Consider the following 21638-nt stretch of genomic DNA (forward strand, 5'->3'; position numbering starts at 1 on the left):
TAACTGGTTTTCCAGTTGCCATGCTGCATTTAATCATTTCTAGGGGCACAAACTTTCATTCTTCTTTATTTTCATCAATGTCCACTGGCTGTATCACTGGTGTATGTGAATAGGGACAGCCATGTCCACAGCTGTATGAATACAAGTTCACCTGCTTTACTAGATCTAATCTGTCTACACAGGAACTGCAAATGATCATAGAAAGTGTTACACAGATAGCTGATTGTCTCCTGAATATGGTAGTATGTGAATATTTAATTTTATCACAACTGTTTGATGTGCAAATGTCTTTTATTCACACATTAATCTATTGCTTAGGCTGTATAATAATAGATTTGGATATTGTGTGTCATTCCTTTTACATGTGTAAAATAGGAGCAGACAAATTAGTAAAAAATGTTTAAAACAGATTTGACCACAAAAGTCAATTTGACAGAGGAGACCACCACCACCCTGGTTTAAGCAGTTGATTTTGACAGCTGACAGCCCTTTTTTTGTCATATATTCCCATTATTTCTCTGAAACATATTACCAGTATCTAAGGGTGATTGACTACCATATACATTGTAAGGAATGAAGAATTAAGAGGCAACTTGATAGTTCTTGAGAAGGAATATCCACCAATATTTAGCTACAATTTATGCACTCACCATTGAGATTTGTCTGAGAATTCACACCTTTGTCAAATACAGCCTCTTGCAAGCATGCTTGCCCAGCTCAGGAGTTTGTGCCCCTTTGGAGGGAGTTGCTCTTCCAGCTCTCCACTCTGCCATACTTGCATGGTGTTGCTGCCATCTTCTTCTGCTGACATTGAAGTGACATTAACTTTTGTGAGGAAATGCACAGATTTTACCCATCCAGGCAGTGTCTCAGAACACCTCTGGTTGTGTGGCACTGGCTATTTACATTCTTTCTCCTGTAGGACTTTGCAGAGGTCACAGTTTCCATTTCCATTCTAAGAAATTTGAAGAAAATCTGTCTCAAATGTGTATTGGAGTCTGTCTAAAAGGTAGAAGACTTTCTGTAGCCATGTTTTGGGGGAAAAGAGGAGTTTCAGAAATTAAAAGGAAATGCTAATTATAGCAGTCAGTTCTGATCACAAGAATGACCACCAGTCAGTATCTTGAACATTCATCTTTCCAGAAGATTAATTTTAATAAGAGTAATACATTTAATTTCTAAACATATCCATAGGTCTCATATTGAAGACACAGTTTACTAGAAAGCAGTCAGGTTTAAGAAAACCAGTAGCTGTGTTGAAAATTGGAGTAATTAATCCTAAGTTTATATAGTATGTGTGTGGAAAACATGTTTTCTCTCAAGTTTTACTTTATATACAGCTTGATTTTGTTGGTAGCATAGCATTTCCTTTTCATCAGTCGTCCTTAATTAATGGGAAAGTTGCAAATTTTGATTAGCCTACTTAAAATTGATTAAATAGGTGCTGAGAAGATTGGTAAATCTTGAAACAATAACTATTATTTAATAAAAGAAATAGCTTGTGAATGGAACTATGCATTTCAGAATCAGATGTGTAGCTTATAAAGGTGTTACCACAAATATGAGGTGAAATGAATGTAAATCCACTGCATCCTGCAAAGGAGTTTTAAAGGCAGAGGCTGCACACTGAAGTGTGTGGTAGGGTGAGAACTGGCAAATGATAGGAAACATTTTGGGAGTAAGGATAGATTCTTTTGTATTTGAAAAAAAATTAAGACTGTTTTGCTCTTCAGTTGCTGGAGAATCTGGAGGAAATTCCAACATTGGTAATTAAAGAATGTGAATGTGAAGATATGGAAATGCTTGATTTTAAATAAAAAATTACTTTATTCAGTCATTTGAGATCTAATAGAAACATTTTGGAAATTTTTTAAGCATTTCTCTTTGTTCTTGAGGTATTTGCGTATTGCAAGTTAATCATGGATGAATCCTTCTGCTACTGGCAAGTTTTTACTTGTGAGGATGCCAGACAAATTGTCATGTTTTGATTCTCTGTGGGAAAATTTTCCTTAGGTGTCCTTGAAATATCAAACTAGCGAGTGCGGGGTTGATGATGCAAATACAAAACCTTCCCATGTAGTACAGGTCACTGGTGCTTCCTTACCCTGCTCTTGGTTGACTGTGTGATGGTGGTCAACTCAAAGAGTAGCATCCACTTGGATTCTTCAAGTTAAGTGCTGAAGGCTTCAGACAAAGAAAAATTGCTGCATGTTGAATGAGAAACTCCAGCTTGTCTGAAGTACTCAGCCTATGCTTACATTCTGTTCGCTGTATTTGTTTACTATGTTGGTTCTGGGGGTGCCTTTCTGATATCTGATCCCTGCTGTGGTCAGGCCCTTGGTGTTTGGGACCAGCACACTGCAGTCAGTGCCAAGGAGCCAGGCCCTGCTGACCGGAAAATTCCTCTTCCCCAAGCCCCTCCGTGCCACCCGCCGCTGCCTTTGGCTAGGGAGCACTGGGGCTGGGTAAGGGGTGCTTCACAAATGGGGCCAACAGCACTGCTCAAGGTTTACAGCACCCCTCAAAAATCTTACAGCTCCTGTCTCTTGTAGGATTTTGTAGCTGTGCTGGAGTTCACAGCACACGCCTGTTGTTTGCTGCACACTGGTGCAGCCGGCTGGCAAAGCACTGGCACTTCTAGCCTGGAGAAAGATGTAGTTAGTAAAGAATGGCCAAAACAGTCTTTTTATTTAACAATAGGAGGGATAGGACATTTATATTTTAAAAAATACTAATAATGACCCAATCAAAACAATTTCACTGAAGCCTGGTTGTCTTGTGCGGGATCAGTCAGGCCTTGCTTTTTTGCAGTGCTTGAGAGGCCTCTGGTGTGAGCGTGAGCAGTGCTGACCTCCAGATGCCACATTTGTTACTGAGACATGAATCTCCTGGGTTTTTTGCACATGCCATTTTCTCTATGTGGAAAAAGCCCCAAACTTTTTACCCTGAATGGTGCTTGGAGATAACCAAGTGAACCAGGCAGAGCCTGCCTCTCTGGCAGGGCTGGGAGCTGCGTTCCAGTCTTCCTGTTGTTTTCCTACAATTTCTCATTAAAATTGAAACAAGATAGTCATAAAGTAAACTGCCCAATAACCAGGTCAGATGAATTCATCATAAACCATTTTAGGAGCAATCACATATCTGTCACAGAGCATTTTACTGAGTTGTGTTAGCTGTTACATACTCTCCTTTCTTCTTGGCATGAAAGACTTGGGACACCAAATGCAAATTTTCTGATAGATTATTGCCATTTATTTTACTATTTTTTACTTTTTTTTTTCCAGAGCGTTTTATGAACTTTATGAACTGACTTTTGTCTAATTATCATTTGATTTGATTACATTCACAACAGTAATGAACTGGTGTTCTTTGGAGTGATGAAAATCATTGTACCTGGCATAGAAAAGAACAATTTCCTCTTTCCCAACTTGTATTTTTAATTTTAACCAATGACATATTGTAAAATTAATTCCTTTTCTGTTACAGAACGAAGACACAGTTCAATGTGTAAACCTTCCCCTTCTCCAGCTTCTCCAGCCTGTAATTCCAGGACATCCCTAGTACAGATGAAACCGAAATCCTGTATCAGCGGCCATAACCCTGTCAGCAGCAACTCAAAGCCATTCAAAACGCCCAAAGACAATCTACTTACCTCCAGTAGCAAACAGCACACAGTCTTTCCTTCAAAAGTGTCACGGGATAAACCATGGTAAGTACCAAAATAATAGTTACCAAGGATGTTGGTGTTCAGAATATCTACATATATATATATATATATCTATAACAATAGTTTAAAAAATCCAAATTCTCATATTACCTAAGATTACAGTTTAAGCTTGTATATTTCTAAGGGAGGAAACTGGCATATTTTTTAATGAAGAAAAAGCAATTATATATAGGAAGTGCAAGAAGGACTGAATTACTTTTTCAATGTTCCATCAGATGTGTTTTTCTAAGAGGCATATAGCAAGTGAGGTTTTGACCCAGTTTGCTATCTATAAGGTTCATCTTCCATTACACTATCAGCCCTTAGAACTGATGCTTTTAAACAGTTTAACAGGATAATTTTTGCAGAGTTCTTAATATTGGCTTAACTGATGTTCATGAAAACTTACTGGTTATAGTCAATTATCTTCAATAGCAGCTGCTTTTGGAGTTCATTCTGTGTTTTGATAATGTTTGATGCCTTATAAGATGACAAGAAGATTCTGGCTGCAAAAGTCACTATTTTGGGGGTGTCTTACATCATGTACTGTGATATATGTACACATACAAGCTTTGAGACTGCCGTGCCCATCCTCCCGTGACTGTGACGATAGCAGCAGAGTTGCAAAAATATAAATGACAGCAGAACTGGGTCACTGTTTTATCCCTTAGGAAACTGTTTTGTCTTCATTATCTGCAGGAAAGATGCTTTGTGATTAGGCCATTAGGTTGGTGACTTGAGATCTGGGTTGAGTTCCTGGTTCTGTTATGCCTTGGTCTCTTCAGCTTCAGTTCTCTGTCTGTAAATTTGAGATAGTGAGACTTCCTTTTTCTTAAGATTTATCTACTTACTTTAGAGATCCTTCCCTTTTATATGTATTACCTAGCATAAGAAGGTCATGATTTTAGGTAGGGTTTCTGGACACAACTTCCTTAAAAACAGTAAATCATTTAATGCAAGGCATTCACTCATGAGACAAAGAATAAGCTCAGATTATGTTCAAGGCATAGCTCATGTTTCTGCCTGAAACATGCACAAGTTGGCATGATTTCAAAGACAGCCTAGCTGTAGAATTTACCTTGCCCTGGAAAAAATTTATTCTTTCTATAAATCTGGACCTACCATCTTTTCAAGCATAATGAGTATTGTGAGCAATTATGGTATGAAATTCTGAAAATAGGAAATCTGATTGTTAGACTTTACACTCACACATTAACTAGACTAGCAGAATAGCCTGTCTCAGTAACCTCAGTAACTACTTGAAACCAAATATTATTGACTGAATGGTGACTTTTTCTTCTGAATGTTGGAGGGGGATTTTATACAAGAGGGGGATTCTTTTATAAGTCTAATTAAAAGAAATTCAGAAAGGATTTCAGAGTATTAATACTATTGACTGTAAACCTATTTTTCATCATGTTACAGACAGCAACTTACATGTCCACATTTCAGCAGACTCACTGAATCTATAAACAATATCTTCCGTTCTGGCAACAGATGTCGTTCTGGCAGTCAGTAAAAGCTGGAAGGGAACAAAATAACTGAGCATTTCCACCAATCCCTTTTCCCTTTTTTGGTAACATCCTAAATATTTACTGATGATTATTGACAAGGTAGATTTAACCATTCAGAAGTGTTGTACTGCTCTGTTGATTGTTTGGCAGTGAATATGACAGTAGTTGTACCAAGAATTACATCATTCTTGCAGCCGTGCTGGGAGATCATACTGCAGTTTTGTTTTGTTTTGGGGAAAAATGAGGCATATAGTAGTTAAAGATACTGTAATTACCACATAGCAAATCACAAACAGTCTGAAGTGAAGATCAATAAAATTCTCTTGCAAAATACAGTGTTAAGTGCCTTAGATTACATGACTTGTTAAAGAATAAAATCTGTCTGCTAATCATCACAGGTTATAGAGAGCTGACAGCTGAGAGCTGACAAGTGTTTGTTCCTATTCCATTAGAGGATTATAATATTTATTTAGAATACTAGAAAATATTCAGCAGATCTGATTTAAGGTGAAATTATTAATAAAATTTATTCTTCTTTAAGATTCTGTTTTCCATTCAGCTGCTGCACAAGCCATAGAATTTCTTGTCTTAGCTTTTAGAAAGAAATACTCAATTGACACAGAAACATTTGTCTCAAAAATGCAAATAGGATTCATGGTGCATCCAAGTGTGTTGTGGTTTGTCATCCTCAGAAGCTTCCAGGTCTTCAATGCTTTTGCCTGTTACATTGTAATCTCATACTGAGCATTTATTTGACCCAAGTTCTTCCAGACAGTTGTCAAATCAGCTTATTTCAGGAATTATGTCACTTTAGTGATTGCTTTTCAGACCTGGAACAACCTTTGTTGGGCATGCCGGATTGTTTTGTACAGCATCTCCTTTAAATTTTAGTTGTTACAGCTAGAATTTCACCTCTGCAACAGCGTAGCCCAGGAGATCTGTTGCTGTGCCTGCCTTCACGTAGATCCAACTTGTGTTGTCATATTTGTAATAGTTTTGGTTGAGGCATCATCTTAGCCATTGACCAAGTAGCTCTTTCTCTTGTTCATGTCCTGTGTTGTTCTAAGATGTGCTCCAGAGGTTCTGGTTGCTTCATGGCTAACACTTTAAAAATCATTATTGGAATGATCAGATAAAAGAGGTCTGGAACTGTTTAATTTTTTAGCTGCTGTTTTATTACCTCCCTTCTTGTAGTTGGAATATAAAGTATTATTGTGAATACATCATCCAGAAATATCTGTCAGTTCTGATTTTTTCCCCCCTGTATCTCTCTGTATGGTTGCTATTAATACAGCAGTGCTTAGAGATGGAGCAGAGCTGGAGCACCACTGCACTGTGCACAAGATAAATGCAAGCCATCATTTTCTGCAGCTTGCAGTCAAGGTGGTAAGAGGTATAGCAGAAGGGTAGAAACTGGGGAGAAAAGGGCAAAGAATTGGTAGAAATAACAATAGTAATGAACAAGTGATCATAATTAGTAAGCATAGCTCAGATGCTTACCCGTTATAAAAGGAATTCCTACAGTTGGGAGCTCTTTTCCTCAGTGCTGACCTTCCCAAAGGAGGGGAGCTCTCTTCCTCATTGCTGACCTTCCCAAAGGATGCTGCTTCACTTGCTGTGCCCCAGCTCAGCTTCTGGGTGCTGCCATGGTGGATTTAGGTGTTGTGATACTACAGGGTGTTCATTTCCACCTATCCATGATCCTAAGGCAGCATGAAATTGGGGTAAAGTGTTGAAGTAAGCTAGTGCTGAGAAACCAGCTGAGGCAGATCTCTTTGACCTCCCTCCACAAAGTTTAGCCTGCCAGAAGTTCTGAGAATGAAAAAAATGAGATGGCAATGATGTGATTTTCATCAATACAGAGAAAACCGACTCTTTCTGTAAACAGAAAAAGGATCTCAAAGGTATACCTCTGGGCAATCCTTTAAAATTTATAATGTCACTTTTCAAAGTATTTTTTAATAATCTCTTGGCCTTTATTTTTATAAGGAGATATCATTTTTCATACTGAGGCTGAGAAAGTGAGGATAGTTGTGATTTAAGGATATTCCTATTGCAGCATGGAAGCAAAACTCAGCAGGGTTAACTTGGACCATATAATCTAACATTAAATCACAAACATTTTGTACATTTTAGAGGCAATTCCAGTAATGTAGAATAGAGCTATGTTTTGTGTTTTTAAATGTTTGTGAATTTCTTTTCTCACAAATTTGAAGTGTTTGATGAGTGGCTGAGCTTTTAGAATTAATATAGTTATGACCAAATAATATAGAATTAATATAGTTATGACCAAAACATAAACCCAGCAAAATTACATAATGGGAAGGAGAAATAATTTTTAAAAGCCAAGAGAAAGGAAAACAGAAGTAAGAGGAACTACAGGTATGAAAAGTATTGTGACATACTACAGTTATTTTTCTTGCATGCTGGAAGGGACCTACAATGCTCATCTAGTCCAACTGGCTGACAAAGCACAAGAAAACAGAAGGAAATGTTACCTTATTTGAAAAGTGAATGAGCTTCTAAAGCCTGTCATGACCATGCACTTTTTGTAGTCCTCATTTTTGAGCCTTTACTGGTTCCTTTCCAATTCATCAAGACTGGTATTGTCCCACTGGTCAGCAACACTACAAGCAATAATCCAATATCAGTATAACCAGGGACATGTGAAAACTATTTCTTACTTGCCATATCCCATTGTTGATATAAGCACAACAGTAAAATAAAACCTCATATCCCTTATTCATTGTGACCACTGAATATTTGTGTCACTGTTTTCCAGTGTGTTATTTCCCTGTATTTCACTGCAGACTGAGCAGCTTGTTATTTCATGTGTAACTTTACATTCATTGGTATTAAAATGTGTCTTTGAGTTAATGAACTTTACCAGACACTCCATGCTACTTTTTATAACTTTATCTCTTCGTTAATCAGGTCCTGTCAATCCTGATTCCCTCAGTACATGTTATCACCAACAATCTTATCTCTATTTCTCAAGTCCATTGAAGTTTTTGGTCATGTCAGACTTGGTAATGATGGCTAAAAATGCCCCTAGCAAATCACCCCTAATGAATCATAAATCTTGTAAAAACTAGATTTGAATTTCATATTGTTTAACATTTGCTTTTAAATAATTCTTATTTGTGTTTTATAATGCCTTTCAAAAACTGGAACATTTTCATAGTTATCTTTGGCAGCTTAACTGGTAACTTCATCAAAAACTGAAACCATATTTGTTTGCCAGAATCTGATCCTCAGCAAAATCATGTCAACTTATTGTTTATCAGTTTATTTTTATTAGCTTTTCTAATATTTCTTCCAAGACACTTTGGTTTGAGTTTTCAGCATGGATGAAAGAGCAGCACTCAACTAGCTTCTCTAAGATTCCAAGATTCAATTAAAAATTAATATGCTGAGACCCAATATTGCTCAAACTCTTTTGTAACCCATTGTCGCATTATGCAGATTCCCTTATGTAAAAAGAAAAGAAATCAATCATTATTTTTCAGCTGGCACTTGGCACTTACTGAAGGAATCAAAAAGCATTTTTATCTGACTGGAGAGAGTTATCCTATTTCCTTCTTAGTGCAGAAGAAATAATGAATGTTTCTGATGTGTTTGCTTTGGTAGTAGCTTTTATTGCCTATTAGGTAGATAGGTAGATACTGCTATTCTTATTAGAGTTTCTTTTGTCAAAAAAAGTCTTTACTGAATAAATTTTTTTCCTCACTTTTTATGTTTGTTGCATGTTGCTTTTCTAATTGTCCCCTTCAACAGCTGTCTTTTAAAAAAATCAAAACAATCTTATTGTTAGAAAACTCCTTTTAAAATACAGTAAATAAAACTAAAAACCTGTTTTTTTTCTTTTTCTAAAAAACTTTGAAATAAACCCTCAATTTTTTACTCAAAAAACTCTGTTTGGGAAAAGAATTATTTCTAACTACCAAATATAAATATGAACATTTGTGATTTATTTATTAAGACCTTAATAGTTTATTCCAGTCACTGGTCCTGTGGACCTTCCAATTTGCCATTAGGTAATAAATTACTCTTTGTATGTTGTGCTAAGTCTAAACTAGAGGTCCTCACCATTCAATGCAGTAAAAGAGAGAGAAATTATAATCTGTAGCTTCTGAAATCATAAATAATTTACTATAGAGTACCAGAAATCCTATAGAATGTGTATACCCACAGGTAGTGGAGGGATGCCTGAAGAGGCTAGGCAGAGTTAAAGGAATAAAGTAGGTATTTATTGAAGGGCCTTCAGAGGATACACCCTGGGCAGCACAAAAGCCCAGCCAAGGCTACACCCAAAATGGGCAACGGTCACGAGTGTTCACACTTCTAGAAGTTTTGGTCTATTTACATATTGAGCTCAATTGTCCAATTACAGCTTCAGGTTATGCACTCCCATCCCCCCAGATTTCTCTCCCCAGTTTGCTGGTTTTTATACTTTTTGGGCCTAAAGCTGCAATGATGTCCTTGGTTCTCAGGCTAGAAAAGGATTGTTTTGTCTAATTAAACTGTGAAGAGAACTTGCTATTGCTTATTATGAAGTTCAGAGTCACACACTAAGGAAGTACAGAATCTAAAAAATATGAAAGCTAAAACTAAGGCATCAGGAATATTTTTATTTTTTCTTCTACACTACAATGAAATGCATAATGAAGGCTGACTTGTTGATCTGTAACTAAATAAAGCAAAAATATTCCCTCCCATGGGCATTTTTCATTATCACAGTGATCCAACCATATGTGCCCTAGGATCTGAGATTCTGAATACTGCAAAACAGAGAAACCCTGTCCATTTGTATTAACAATATTTCACCATTAAACCAAATCATACACTTAGTTTTTTTCACTGAATTTCAGTATATTGAATTAAGATAGTTCTTAGAAACTGGGCATGAAGATTTGCTCATATGTTTTTATATAGTTTATGTATAGTAAAACTACTTATTGTAAAATTCTCCTATTTTCAGATAATGTAATTGCCATCTGTTTAAGGACAAAACCAAAATAATTCCTTTGCTGAGGTGTTAAAATTTTTGACTGCCATTTAATAAATTCAGAGCAGTTTAAAAAAGGAGAGAATCAAACCCTCCCTTTCAATAGCTACATGTTTGCATTCATTTCTGATTTTGTGAATAAGGTACATTTTTTGCTTAATTACTGGCCAGTGCTCTACACATTACTGTAGTTGCATCTGTATTCTGACTAACTGTTACATTTATAGTACCACAGGACACAGGAGTTTTATATAGTTTAATTTCAGCTCCAGAAGATGTCTTGGTGTCTAAATCAGTTGTGTATACTTATTGTTTATATCATTGCTGGTATATTTTCCTATGTTAAAATACTCTTAGAATAAGGTTTATCATGTTCAGCAGCTACAGAGAAGCAGAGGTTTGTAGGAGCTCAGGAAAGTCAAGAGCTGAGTTATTTGAACCCTGCATTGATGTTTCTAAAGTGTGTCCCATGGAGAATGCCATCTCAAAGTCATCTTTTTCTGATTGTGAAAAGTGCACAGCTGTAAACATTCCTTCTGTAGAAAGGTGCAGCAAAGGTGCCATTTTTCAGACACAAGAGACTGAAATTGTGTGAGCTGTGAATGGGGGGATTTCCCTAACCATACATGCATTATGTTATATTTTTTATTTGGGTTTGTTTCAGTAGGGAGGGGTATATAACTTATATATTATATAAATGGTGGTCACAAGATATCCAGTTTTGGAGTTGTTGAGCAGATAATATCACTGGATATTTCCTCGTGGAGATAGAAATGTTAAAATACTGTTGCAGCTGAAAATAATTTGTCTCAATCTGTTTTGCTGGCAAATTGAGAAGGTAGCATTTATTGGTGTCACAAATATGCAATGGTGGTAGTTAAGTTAGAGTAAGTTAGTTACTGCAAACTTTACTCTGAAAAGGGCCAACTAAGTTAATAACTATATTGAGAATTTTTATTTTTAAGTCCCTAAGATTTTATTAAAATACATTGTAGTATTGCTCAAGTCATCAAGGATTTTAATACTTATAAAGGGACAGCTGTTAATATTTCTATGCTTAAAATCTCTTTTCTCCTTGTTTCCAGAACTTGTATGTCATTTAGACACATCTGAGCAAATGAATTATTTTTGTGTTTGTTTAAAAATATTAATATTATTAGCAAACTGCTTCATTATCATGGTGAGTTTAGTACAGCATACACACATCTGGTATGTGCTTGTGTTAAAGGCATGAGACTGTATTTGTAAGGAGTATGTTCTGCTTGGTACCAAATACTGATTTTGCTTGTGAAGAGTAGGGGATTGGATCTTAAAAAAAATACAGAGGTTCATTTTCATAATTCTCTTCATTGCTGGGCTTTACAGATTCCTGGCTTTGTAAATGCTTGATTGAACAAAAATAGTCAATACTGGTACCAAGTATTTCATTTTAGTCTGGTCTTAAGATGCTGTGTCACTTGCATTGAAATTTTTGTATCTGTGGAAAGGGATTAAGTAACTGTAAATCTTTGGTGCAGAAAATACCACATGAATATTTTCCTTTGATCTTGCAGTGTTCCTGTTCCAGTAGTCAGTCTAGAGAAAATTCCTAACCTAGTGAAGGCAGATGGTGCCAATGTTAAAATGAATTCTGCAACCACTACCACCATCACTTCCTCCTCAACTTCTTCATCCACCATACCTGCTCCAACTTTGGTTAAATCTGGTTTGACATCCAAGTCAGTGCCACCATCACCAGAAAAGATTCTGAACGGCAAAGGAATTGTAGCTCCATCAATAGACAAGAAACACCAAAATGGCACTAAAAGCAGTAACAAGCCTTACAAAAGACTTTCAGGTACGTGATGTTGTCATTCACCTTTTGTGGCAGTCTGTTTTTCTTTGTTCATGCTTCTATAGCTCATAATGCAGCTAATAAAATGCTGGGTTTGGTTTGATTTTTTTGCTCTAAGACGCTGGGTTGCATGTATGAAAATGAAGGCTTTCACACTCTTAGCATGTGTAAAGTATTTTTAAAGTACACATTCTGTTTAGCTTGAAATTACTGGTCAACAGGCCAAATAAATTTTTAAGGAAGTAAATTCATTAAAACAGAAAGGCAGAAAACTTCTTTAAGCCATTATGGGATTTGAGTCTGTTTACAACAAAGGGAAATGTGCCTTGGTTGGGTGACTTTAATTTAGTCATGATCAAGTTGAACAGGTTTAAGACATTGGTTTATCCTCCAAGTCATTATTTTTTTAAAAACTCATTTTTTTAGTTTTAGATATGAGGAAATTCTTAAGGAGATATGGGAAATGCTGGGGAAGTGTTAAAAGCCATCATTTCCTTTCAGCCCCCTCCCTCTGCAATTCCCATATGAGTGGCAATGTTTCTAGCGTGAGGATCTTTATCTTACCCAGGAAGACAGGACAGTGGAGTTGAGAAAATGACATTAAATGGGAAATGCCCTGGATGGCCTTAGGCAGGGTAGTTTTGAGGATATGGGTCCCTGTTGAAACCTGCTACCAAAGCACAGAACACCACACTGTGGGAGGGCAGAGGCTCTGTTAGAAAGGTTGTTGTCCACTGGGAGGAAGAATTATTTTCGGTGGAGTTCCCTAGAGGTGACCCATGTCAGCTGCTGGGCAGCAAGGAGAGAATTTAGCCCTGAAAGCAGAAAACAGATTTTTGCTCTGAATGAAGGGGAAAAAAAGTGTTATGAGGGTTCTTATTTTAATGTTTTTTTAAAGCAAAAGTAACTGACTCAAATTTACAGCTGAAGAAGCTGTGCAGGGTCTATTCATCAGCTGGCAGTACTTTGTGACTGGGGCAGGAACTTCTTGTGTGTACTGAAAGGCTAATTTTGCTAATGGCAGCATGATCCGCATTAGATCGTCACTTTGGCACCAAGTTAGTTCACGTGATTTCTAAATGTGCACTAGTTATGAACCAATATAAGTTGTTCAAGATAAATGCTTTCATTTCCAGTTAATGAGTGTGTCCTATTTTTTGCCTGAATATCAGGTTTATTTTGTTCATTTTCTCAGATTTGGCAGTTAGCCTATGGTACTGCTACCTTGGCTGGATTTCAGACCAGTGTGAGGTGTTTGCTAGGGCTGTGTGGGGCATGGAACAATGCCATTGCCTGAAAGGATTCAGTACACTGATTGCTTTCTTAACTAGTTGAAGGTGGCATATAAGAAAACACAACCATTGTTCATTTATAGCTTTTCACAACATGAAAAAATGTTACAGGAGGGTAGCTTAAGATTAGGCTTTAACCCTTATATTTCACTTTTTGAGATCCAGTATATTATTCTAATAAAAACTCTCTATATTTTACAGTTAATTTAGAATATTGCTTCCTTTTAACCCATAATGGGTTAGATGCGAAATTTAACTAATTAAGTTAATCAATTCAAAATTCCTTCTTGAGCAATTTAAACTGTTAGTGGTTTTCCTCATGTCGCCACTTACCACTGCAGGGCTGCGGGTGATATTTGTACATTTTTGTGCAAGTGCTTGCAGAAATGTGTTCATAAAGGAGAATCAATTCTGTAGGACCTTCCTACAGCTTGCTGGCTTTACAGTGTAAGTGGCTCTGGCACTGTTCTTTCTCTAAGCTCTGGCTTGCAGTGTCTTCTAGGCTAGGGAACACGGTGGAAATTTCTGCACAGGACTGATTGAGCACCTGGGTAGGCATGTGTTTACTTCTATATGGTTAACAAATACACAGAACTGAGACTTTTTTTTACAGCTTTTCTGTCATGATCAGATTTGTGATCTGTTCAGTCTTACTCCTACTGCCTTGAGTATTGATGCAGCAATGCAATAATTTAGGGATTATTCAAATCGTAGAAGTCCTGAGAGCCCTGGAGATGAATTGCCTGTAGATTGTGTGTCACTGTGATGTATTTCTCTCCATTATTATACAGGACTGTGCAAAGGCTGATAAAAAGATCTTGGAAGGTCAATGAGATGATTATTTAAGTTATCCCATAATTTCATTCATTTCACATGAAAAGGATGAAACTGCAGCCAAGGGATTTAGGTTTCCCTCAGTCTGCTGCCCTTGAGCTGTACAGACGTTAATTTTTGAAGCTCCCTAATAAGTTTGGCCAGTTTGCATCTGTTTCCTTCCCTTTTTAGCAACCTCTACTGTCTCTCACACCATTTCCCTGACTGTGATAGAAGTTGGTTTTTTTCTTTGCTGAGAGCTGGTGGTTGTTTGTGTGATGAATGAACCTGCCCTCTTTTCAGGAGCACTGTCCTTGTTGAGAGAGAGGAAACAGCTTGTGGAACCACAAAAGACAGTCTGTAGCTGCCCAGCATAATTGGATCAGTGTTTCCTAGTAGCAACTGCAAAAAAAATTTTTTTTCCTAAATCTTCCTTAGTTCTTGTTCTCTTTGGGGTGATGTTAAAGAATGCAGATGCCCAGTGTATGCCAAGAAAAAACTGTTCTGTTGCAAACAGAAGTTTCTGACAGTTCAGTCTTGGCCCTTGCTCTTCTCTTGGTGAGGTTATAACAAATGTTCTTCACTTTGTCCACTGAACGTGAAGAAGTGGAATCCATTCCAGAAAAGCAGCTTCCTCAAGCTGTGCCTTTGCACAGGGCTCTGGGCCTTGCCACACTCCACGTTTCCTAACAGTGGGCAGAAGCTGCATTTTGTTACTGATAAGAAGGTGGTAAGTTTCCTGTAGTGTGTTGCCAAACCAGGCGTGGCTGTAGCTGGCAATTAGATGCTCATGGATTCTCCAGAGCAGCCATAAATGCTTCAGCCAGGAGAAGTGGTTTCCTGTTTGTTCAGTATTTTCTGTTTCTCAGGGAAACAATATTATTTTGTTGTTCAGTCAATGGCAGAGACTTCCACTCTTTCCTCTTACAACTCCTTATGTTGATTTTTATCTGTATATGTTTTCCTAATAACTGACTTTGCTATAATCAGTCCTACAAGTCTTAGTCAGTTGGGCCACTTACTGACAAGTACCAATCTGGACCACTTTTAATTTTTTAAGTGTTTCCCTGTTGGTCCAAAACAGTCCTTGCTTGGTAACTTTCAGAACACATTCCATAGCCTTATAATTGTCTTCAGGACTTTTCATTTGAAGGCATATTTATTAGTCCATTTTGTCTCCTTAGTTTGTGTTTTTCAGTTTGCATTGAAGGTTTTAGGTGGGTCATTCAGGAAACTGTAATGGGAACATCTTACACTCAAACCCCAGGAGCAGCTAGCTCCTTTAGTTCATGAACATGTGTTTTCTTCAATTAAGTAGAAAAAAATAGTTATTATATTGAGTCACACACTGCTATTTTTGTGTTTCTGTTGTGTTGTAAATGCCAAAGGAACTACAACTGCCTATAACATATTTCAGTTCCTTTCTAGATTTCACAAATAAAAAACTATGCCAGCTGTCTTTTCCCAGCTCCCTTTTTTGTATGGTTCTGCTAATAGGTTAATAATATAACCATTGAATGTTTGCATAAGCCTTTTTAAGTCTAGATAGCAGAATACATAAAACTGCTAGAAATTGTGCTATCTGGAGGCTAGTTGCTGTCCAACATAAGCTACTTCTCCTTACTTTTCTTATTCCAGCTGTTCTCCTTGCTGTAGTGCTGTCATAGCATTGTAACACAGCTGTGAATCACAGTTTTCCTCTTAGCTCCCATTTGTTTGTTTAAAAGAATTTTTAAATCCTCTGATTAAAATGTTGTATTTGAGTACAGGATGTTTATTGTATCTGAATGTAACACCACTGTATAGTTAAAACAGGATTTGGCAAAGAGCTTGTATTCCCCTACCAAACAAAAGCAAACCTATCTGCCAATAACACCGTGATTTGTCAAGGTCTGTGAAGGTAAAAGTAAAGGATTTTGATGGCATAAACTAAAAAGTGTGTGTCCATAGTTTTGTTACAATTTTTAATGCAAACCCTAAAATTATATTCACATAACCTAAGGGAAGTGATGCTATCTGTGGTATAGAAATAGTAAATTATTAATGAAATTAAATCTACAGATACAGCATATTAAATATTAATGCCCTTTTAATGTTAATCATGAGTAGAACTCATGTAAATGCCTTTTCTCATAATCTCTGCAAACTTTAAATTCCATCTCTCCCTTCACATGGGGAAGTAAAAACTAACATACATGTGATTTTTATAAAGATTTAGGGGACAGATTTAGATAAATTTTATTTTTAAAATGCCACCAGTAATCAACTATGGGTTGTTTTCTAGAGTTTCTAAGTATGTCAGAGAAATGTTGTTTAAAGCACTTGTGGTACCATTTGTGTCTTAGCCCAGCTTTGGAGCCAGAGCTGCAAATGCTGTATTTTATAGCCTCAGAGGCAGGCAGAGTCAGAGAGGGAACTGAAGTCACAGGGAATTGGCTTGGTCCTTTGTTTGGGCCACTCCACTGTAAGCAGACTAATTTCCATGAAGTCTTTGGCTGAAATCCTGCTCTAAATGGTTTTAAACATGCAAGGGCAAAAAAATACACAACTCTATGAGTGATGCACATAGCACTGTTATGGGATGCTGGGGTTGGGATCAGTGGTTCTATAATAATCTATTTTTTTTTTTTTCTCATTTCCCATTCTCCCACTAAACAGAAAGAGAATTTGACCCAAATAAGCACTGTGGAGTACTGGATCCTGAAACAAAGAAACCTTGCACAAGATCACTCACCTGCAAGGTATTTTTCTTAGAAGATAAAATATCAGATGCTTTGTTATAGTTTAAATCCTACCACAGTAGTTTGAGAGGTCATACCTGCTCCTGTCTTACAGACAATGGGTATGGTATTCAGGCGCTGTCTTCAGGTAATTCTTTTGTGTAATTCTGTTTCTTTGAATCAGAGCATCTGCATTATTCCACTGATATTTCTAAAAAGATTTTTTTCATGTCATTTTATTATGCAAAAAGCATTAACGTTTCATGTAGAAGCCCAAGTGTTATTTTAAACGCTTCTTTTTTGGTTCATGTGTGCAACAATGTTAAAGTATAGTCACTTTTTAGTAAAAAAATTACCATATTTTTGTATAATAAATTACTTGGAGGCTGCCCTTGTGATAGTAATAACTCCTGCATCAAAAAGTAGCTGCAATGTGAGACATTTCTAATGAACATTTGTATGTGTATGTGCTGCCTGTCAGTAGAGATCATCAGCTAAATTTGCTTTAAAATCTATTCATGTTTTTCAATCCAATGAAATCAGTTTTTCATTGTAAGTTAAAAGCTACAATGATTTTCTTAATATCTTTAAATTACTGCAATTCTATTTTCCATCTTGAAAAAGGTAAGTCAATAGTCTCTATTATATAAAAATTGTTGCAAAAAGTAATTTTAGCCTTGATGTTGGCATTTCTTAAGAATGAGTTTATAAGTTATCAAAGATAATGTGGAGTAGCAGCTTTATTTCCATAACTGTGGCTAAAGTTGTTTGAAGTAGATTTTATCTTTTAGAGTAGTGCTGTATCAGAAGTGTAGAGGACTCATAAACAATGTCATGCACACACAAATGCTTTTTAACCACCCTATTTTTAGACTCATTCACTTAATCATCGACGAGCAGTTCCAGGCCGTAAAAAACAGTTTGACATCCTTCTAGCTGAACACAAAGCTCGATCCAGGGAAAAAGAAGTTGCAAAAGACAAAGAGCATCCACCATCTGCAAGGGAAAGCTATCAGAGCCAGCCCACACCAGCACAAGACTCTCTGTCAGGATCCTCAGTGAACTCTGGGCAAGAATCTAAAGTAACATCTCCTGCAAAATCTAGACCACCAAATTCTGTACTTCCAAGGTAAGCAGTTTTCCAGTGTGGAATGTTGCATTCTGAAGGTGCTGTAAGAAATTTCTTAGATGTTCATACAGCTCATTTTATAAGTATTTAATACTTCTTTAGGCTATTACACAATAAAACATACTAATATAAGAATTTCTGCTAGCTTATGTTAGCTGAACTCTGTCCATGGTAGCCTGTGATCTAATTGGGAATGAGGAAAGGAATAGTGTTCACCCTTGGCTCAGAATCTCAGACTAACTGCATTTTTTCACTAAAATGGTAGTTATAATTAGGAAAGATTATATTCAATTCATTTGGTCACAACTGAGAAGAAAAGTCTGTTTACATGAATCAGTGTAGGTATTAGTGGTAAAATTCTGTACATTTATATAGAATTTTTCTCCAGAAATACTTTTCCCATTACAGTGTAATTTAGTGTTGATTTAAAGCTACTGATATGAAACTATCCATAGTATGTCTTCCCTTGTTTTGAAGATTTTTCTTAGAAAGGACAAAAACATTCTTCAGAAGGACAATGAAAACTTCTGAAGGCATCCTTTTGCAAAAAACAGTGTGAGGTATTTGATCTATTGAATTCTAATTATCCTCTGAAAACTTCCCATATGTTTTGTTTATTTGTGGGATTTTTTTGGTACTAATTTTGGCTGGAGTGCATAGTTGGCTTTTTTGATCTTCATATTTTTTCATCATTCATTTCTTTGCAAAAACTTTGGTGAAGACTGAGTGCTCATTTTGGGACTGTCCTACGATAGTCCCTATTTCCTACTATGATAGTCCTTATGAAGTATCAAAGAGATATTTCTTATATTTGCTGTGTCAGACAGATGTTTCCAATGCTTTCTCTGTGGCCACCAAGCCTGAATGCAGTTTCATTCCTGCAGTGGCAGAGATGGGCCTTGCAGGGTTTGAGTGAAAAGACAGTGAAAGAATACCCACAGATGAATTGTTGCTTCTCTGCCTAATTCTTGTAAAAGCAGTGACCTTACACAGAGAGCAGCACAGACAGACAGGTAGAAATGGGGTTCAGTAGGTGTAACAGTCAAAGAAGCAAAACTGGAGTGCAATTCCATGAGAGTCAGCTGCAGAAACTGCAGAGGTAGCAGTACTCGAGGAAGAGGAGGATTTTAGCAGTCAGACACTGTGTGTGTAGTCTGCATTTCTGTTTCTGCTGCAGTGCCTCTGTTGGGCTGTCCTGCCCGTTTCAGGGCAGCCATGGAAACCTTGTGGCCTCTGTGTTGGCCAGTGAGCCTGGGGCTCTGCTGCTGCTGCTGCTGCTGCTGCTTGGGGGCTGCTCTGTCCTGAGAGCAGGAACTCATGAGGCTGAAGAAGATCATCTACAGATTTGGCCCACTGTGGACATCTCCTCAGCCTCAGAGCTCTCAATACATACTTGGTTGTACAGACTATAATTGAGAAGCCTTTCCACCCCCACTTCTAATCTAATCTGTTTTCAAACCACTTTTGAAAGGCAAGGCACCATCATACCCTGTGGTGCAAAGATATTCCTTCTTTGTTTTGTTGCATTTTAGACAAAGGTAAAGAAAATCTACATGCTGTGAGGAGCTCTCCCTGTTACTGCTCTCAGTAATCTACCTGTAGAGGGGGTCAGCTAAACACTCTTATATTTAGTACACTGATTTTAGTAGGATTTTTGTAATTGGACCCTTGGGATTAATCAAATAGCAGAGTAATGGTTCAGTGTAAGAAGACTTTTTTTATACCTGATTTTTATTTGTGTTTTAAATATACTTTGTCTCTCATGATCTGAAATCCAACTTCATGACAAATTGAAAATTTCAAGCAATAGAAGCGTGCTTTTGTTTATACGAACTTAGTGACAACCTGTCATGGTTTGATGCTGGCACAATGCCAGTGCCCCCATGAAAATACATTCTCCCTGGTGTCTGCTGTGAGATGTGACCAGGAATAGAGCAAAGCAGGCTCCAACTTAGGAATAAAGAAGAAAAACTTTATTAACCTACAACTATATATAAAAAGAAACACACACAGAACTCAGAATGAAAACATTCCAAAAACATTTCTCCCCCCACCACCAAATTTCCAATACATCACAGTAGTACAAAGCCTTGGATTCTCAATTCACTTACCACCCCTCAGATCACCAACTCTCAGTCCATCAACACCCTTTAGATAATCAATTCTCAGTTCAATAGGAGAGGAGTCCCTCTTGTACAATAGGCTTCCCCTGGAAACACAGTTGAGATCTCCTGTGTTTCCCCCTGGGAGTTCTCTGCTTTTAACCCCCTGTGTTCTCAGAGACATGTCCATGTCCTCAGTGGCCACACCAGGTGCCAATATTAAAATCTGAGCACCTATTGGTCTGACCACAGCATCCCAAAAACCTCACTTCCTTTTCAAACCAGGACACAACCCCACAGTACATTTCTGACAAGATGAAATGTCAGCTATTCAGTTCTTTTACTGCCCTTGTTTACATTGATTATTTCTGGCATCATTTGCTTTGATGCTTGATGTCAGCAGGTAGGTTTATAGAGCCTTTGAACACTGATGATTTAAATGTATATATTCTCCTTCTAGACCTTCATCTGCAAATAGCATAAACAGCACCAGTTCTTCAAACCACAGTGGGTATGTTCCAGAGCTGCCACTGCCTTCCATGGGAGGAGACGTCACAAGCAGATTGTCCAGTGATGAAGGAGAAGCGGATGGAGCTGAAGAATCTGAGAAATTAGACTGTCACTTTTCTGGACACCATCCCAGACCTCTTGGGGTATGTGTCAGTCTCTGGCATGCCTTGCCTTTGTTCTTGCATAATTAGGGAGAGGAGAACAAATAAGTAATTTAATAAGAGGGTAAGGAATGAAAACCTTACATTCTGAAGACTGTTCTAAAGAGAAAAAATACGTTTAACAGAAAAGGGTAAGGATGGGATAAGGTAGGAGGAGACCACTGGTCAGTACACATGATACATTGATGTAGGACGGGATGGACAGCAGAAAGTCAGAATTTCTCTTTTTAGATTATCCTCTCGGTAGACCTCCAATTGGGTGTAGTTCTGCTAAACTGAGGAAAGCTGCATTGCTTTAAATGTGACATAAGCAGATATTCTCTTGGTTGCAGTTCCTACAAAACTGTACCTTGCAGTTGGTGGCAGAAGGCTAGTACAGTGCTCCATTGAGTTTTGTAGTCTGGTTTAAAGCAGTAATTAAATGTCATTTATGTGAGTGTATGTGGATGTAGAAACTATTGCTTCATTTATCTCAAAATGGAAAGGCTCTGGTGGTGGCTCAAGTATGTGTTTGAGCAGCTGGTTTTGTCTTTCTCCTGTGTTAGTGAGAAATTTCATTGTAAGTAGTAAAAGCTGCTTTGTGGTATTATCTCTGCAGTGTGAATTTGTTTACACTGTTCAAACCAAGAAGCAGTGGGAGAACTCTTGAAATTCTTAGAAGCTGTTTCTCATAAAAATTGAGCCAAGGAATACATTTACGTGTTTTCCATATGATATGCAGAATAAAACAAACATTGTGATAACTGGTAGCATTGTTTGTATTCCCTAGAGCAAAGGAGACCTTGTTACTGTCAGACACCATGACCCAAACATTAAATGACTGTCAGACAAAATCTTGTATTTGGTTCT

The 21638-nt window shown here is 37.3% G+C and overlaps 1 protein-coding gene across 5 annotated transcripts in view; it reads left to right on the top strand.

Annotated features, from left to right (window-relative positions):
* The window catches only part of ATXN7L1 (ataxin 7 like 1), a 110580-nt gene that overhangs the window by 74142 nt on the left and 14800 nt on the right, over nt 1-21638 (top strand). For all 5 annotated transcript variants that reach the window (XM_058022387.1, XM_058022386.1, XM_058022388.1 and 2 more), the window contains 5 exons: nt 3487-3709; nt 11782-12065; nt 16826-16908; nt 17760-18016; nt 20579-20771. In XM_058022387.1, coding sequence (XP_057878370.1) covers nt 3487-3709; nt 11782-12065; nt 16826-16908; nt 17760-18016; nt 20579-20771 — 1040 coding nt within the window. The remainder of the gene's footprint in view (nt 1-3486; nt 3710-11781; nt 12066-16825; nt 16909-17759; nt 18017-20578; nt 20772-21638) is intronic.

This window comes from Melospiza georgiana, chromosome 4 (assembly GCF_028018845.1).
Source record: "Melospiza georgiana isolate bMelGeo1 chromosome 4, bMelGeo1.pri, whole genome shotgun sequence".
NCBI classification, from domain to species: domain Eukaryota; kingdom Metazoa; phylum Chordata; class Aves; order Passeriformes; family Passerellidae; genus Melospiza; species Melospiza georgiana.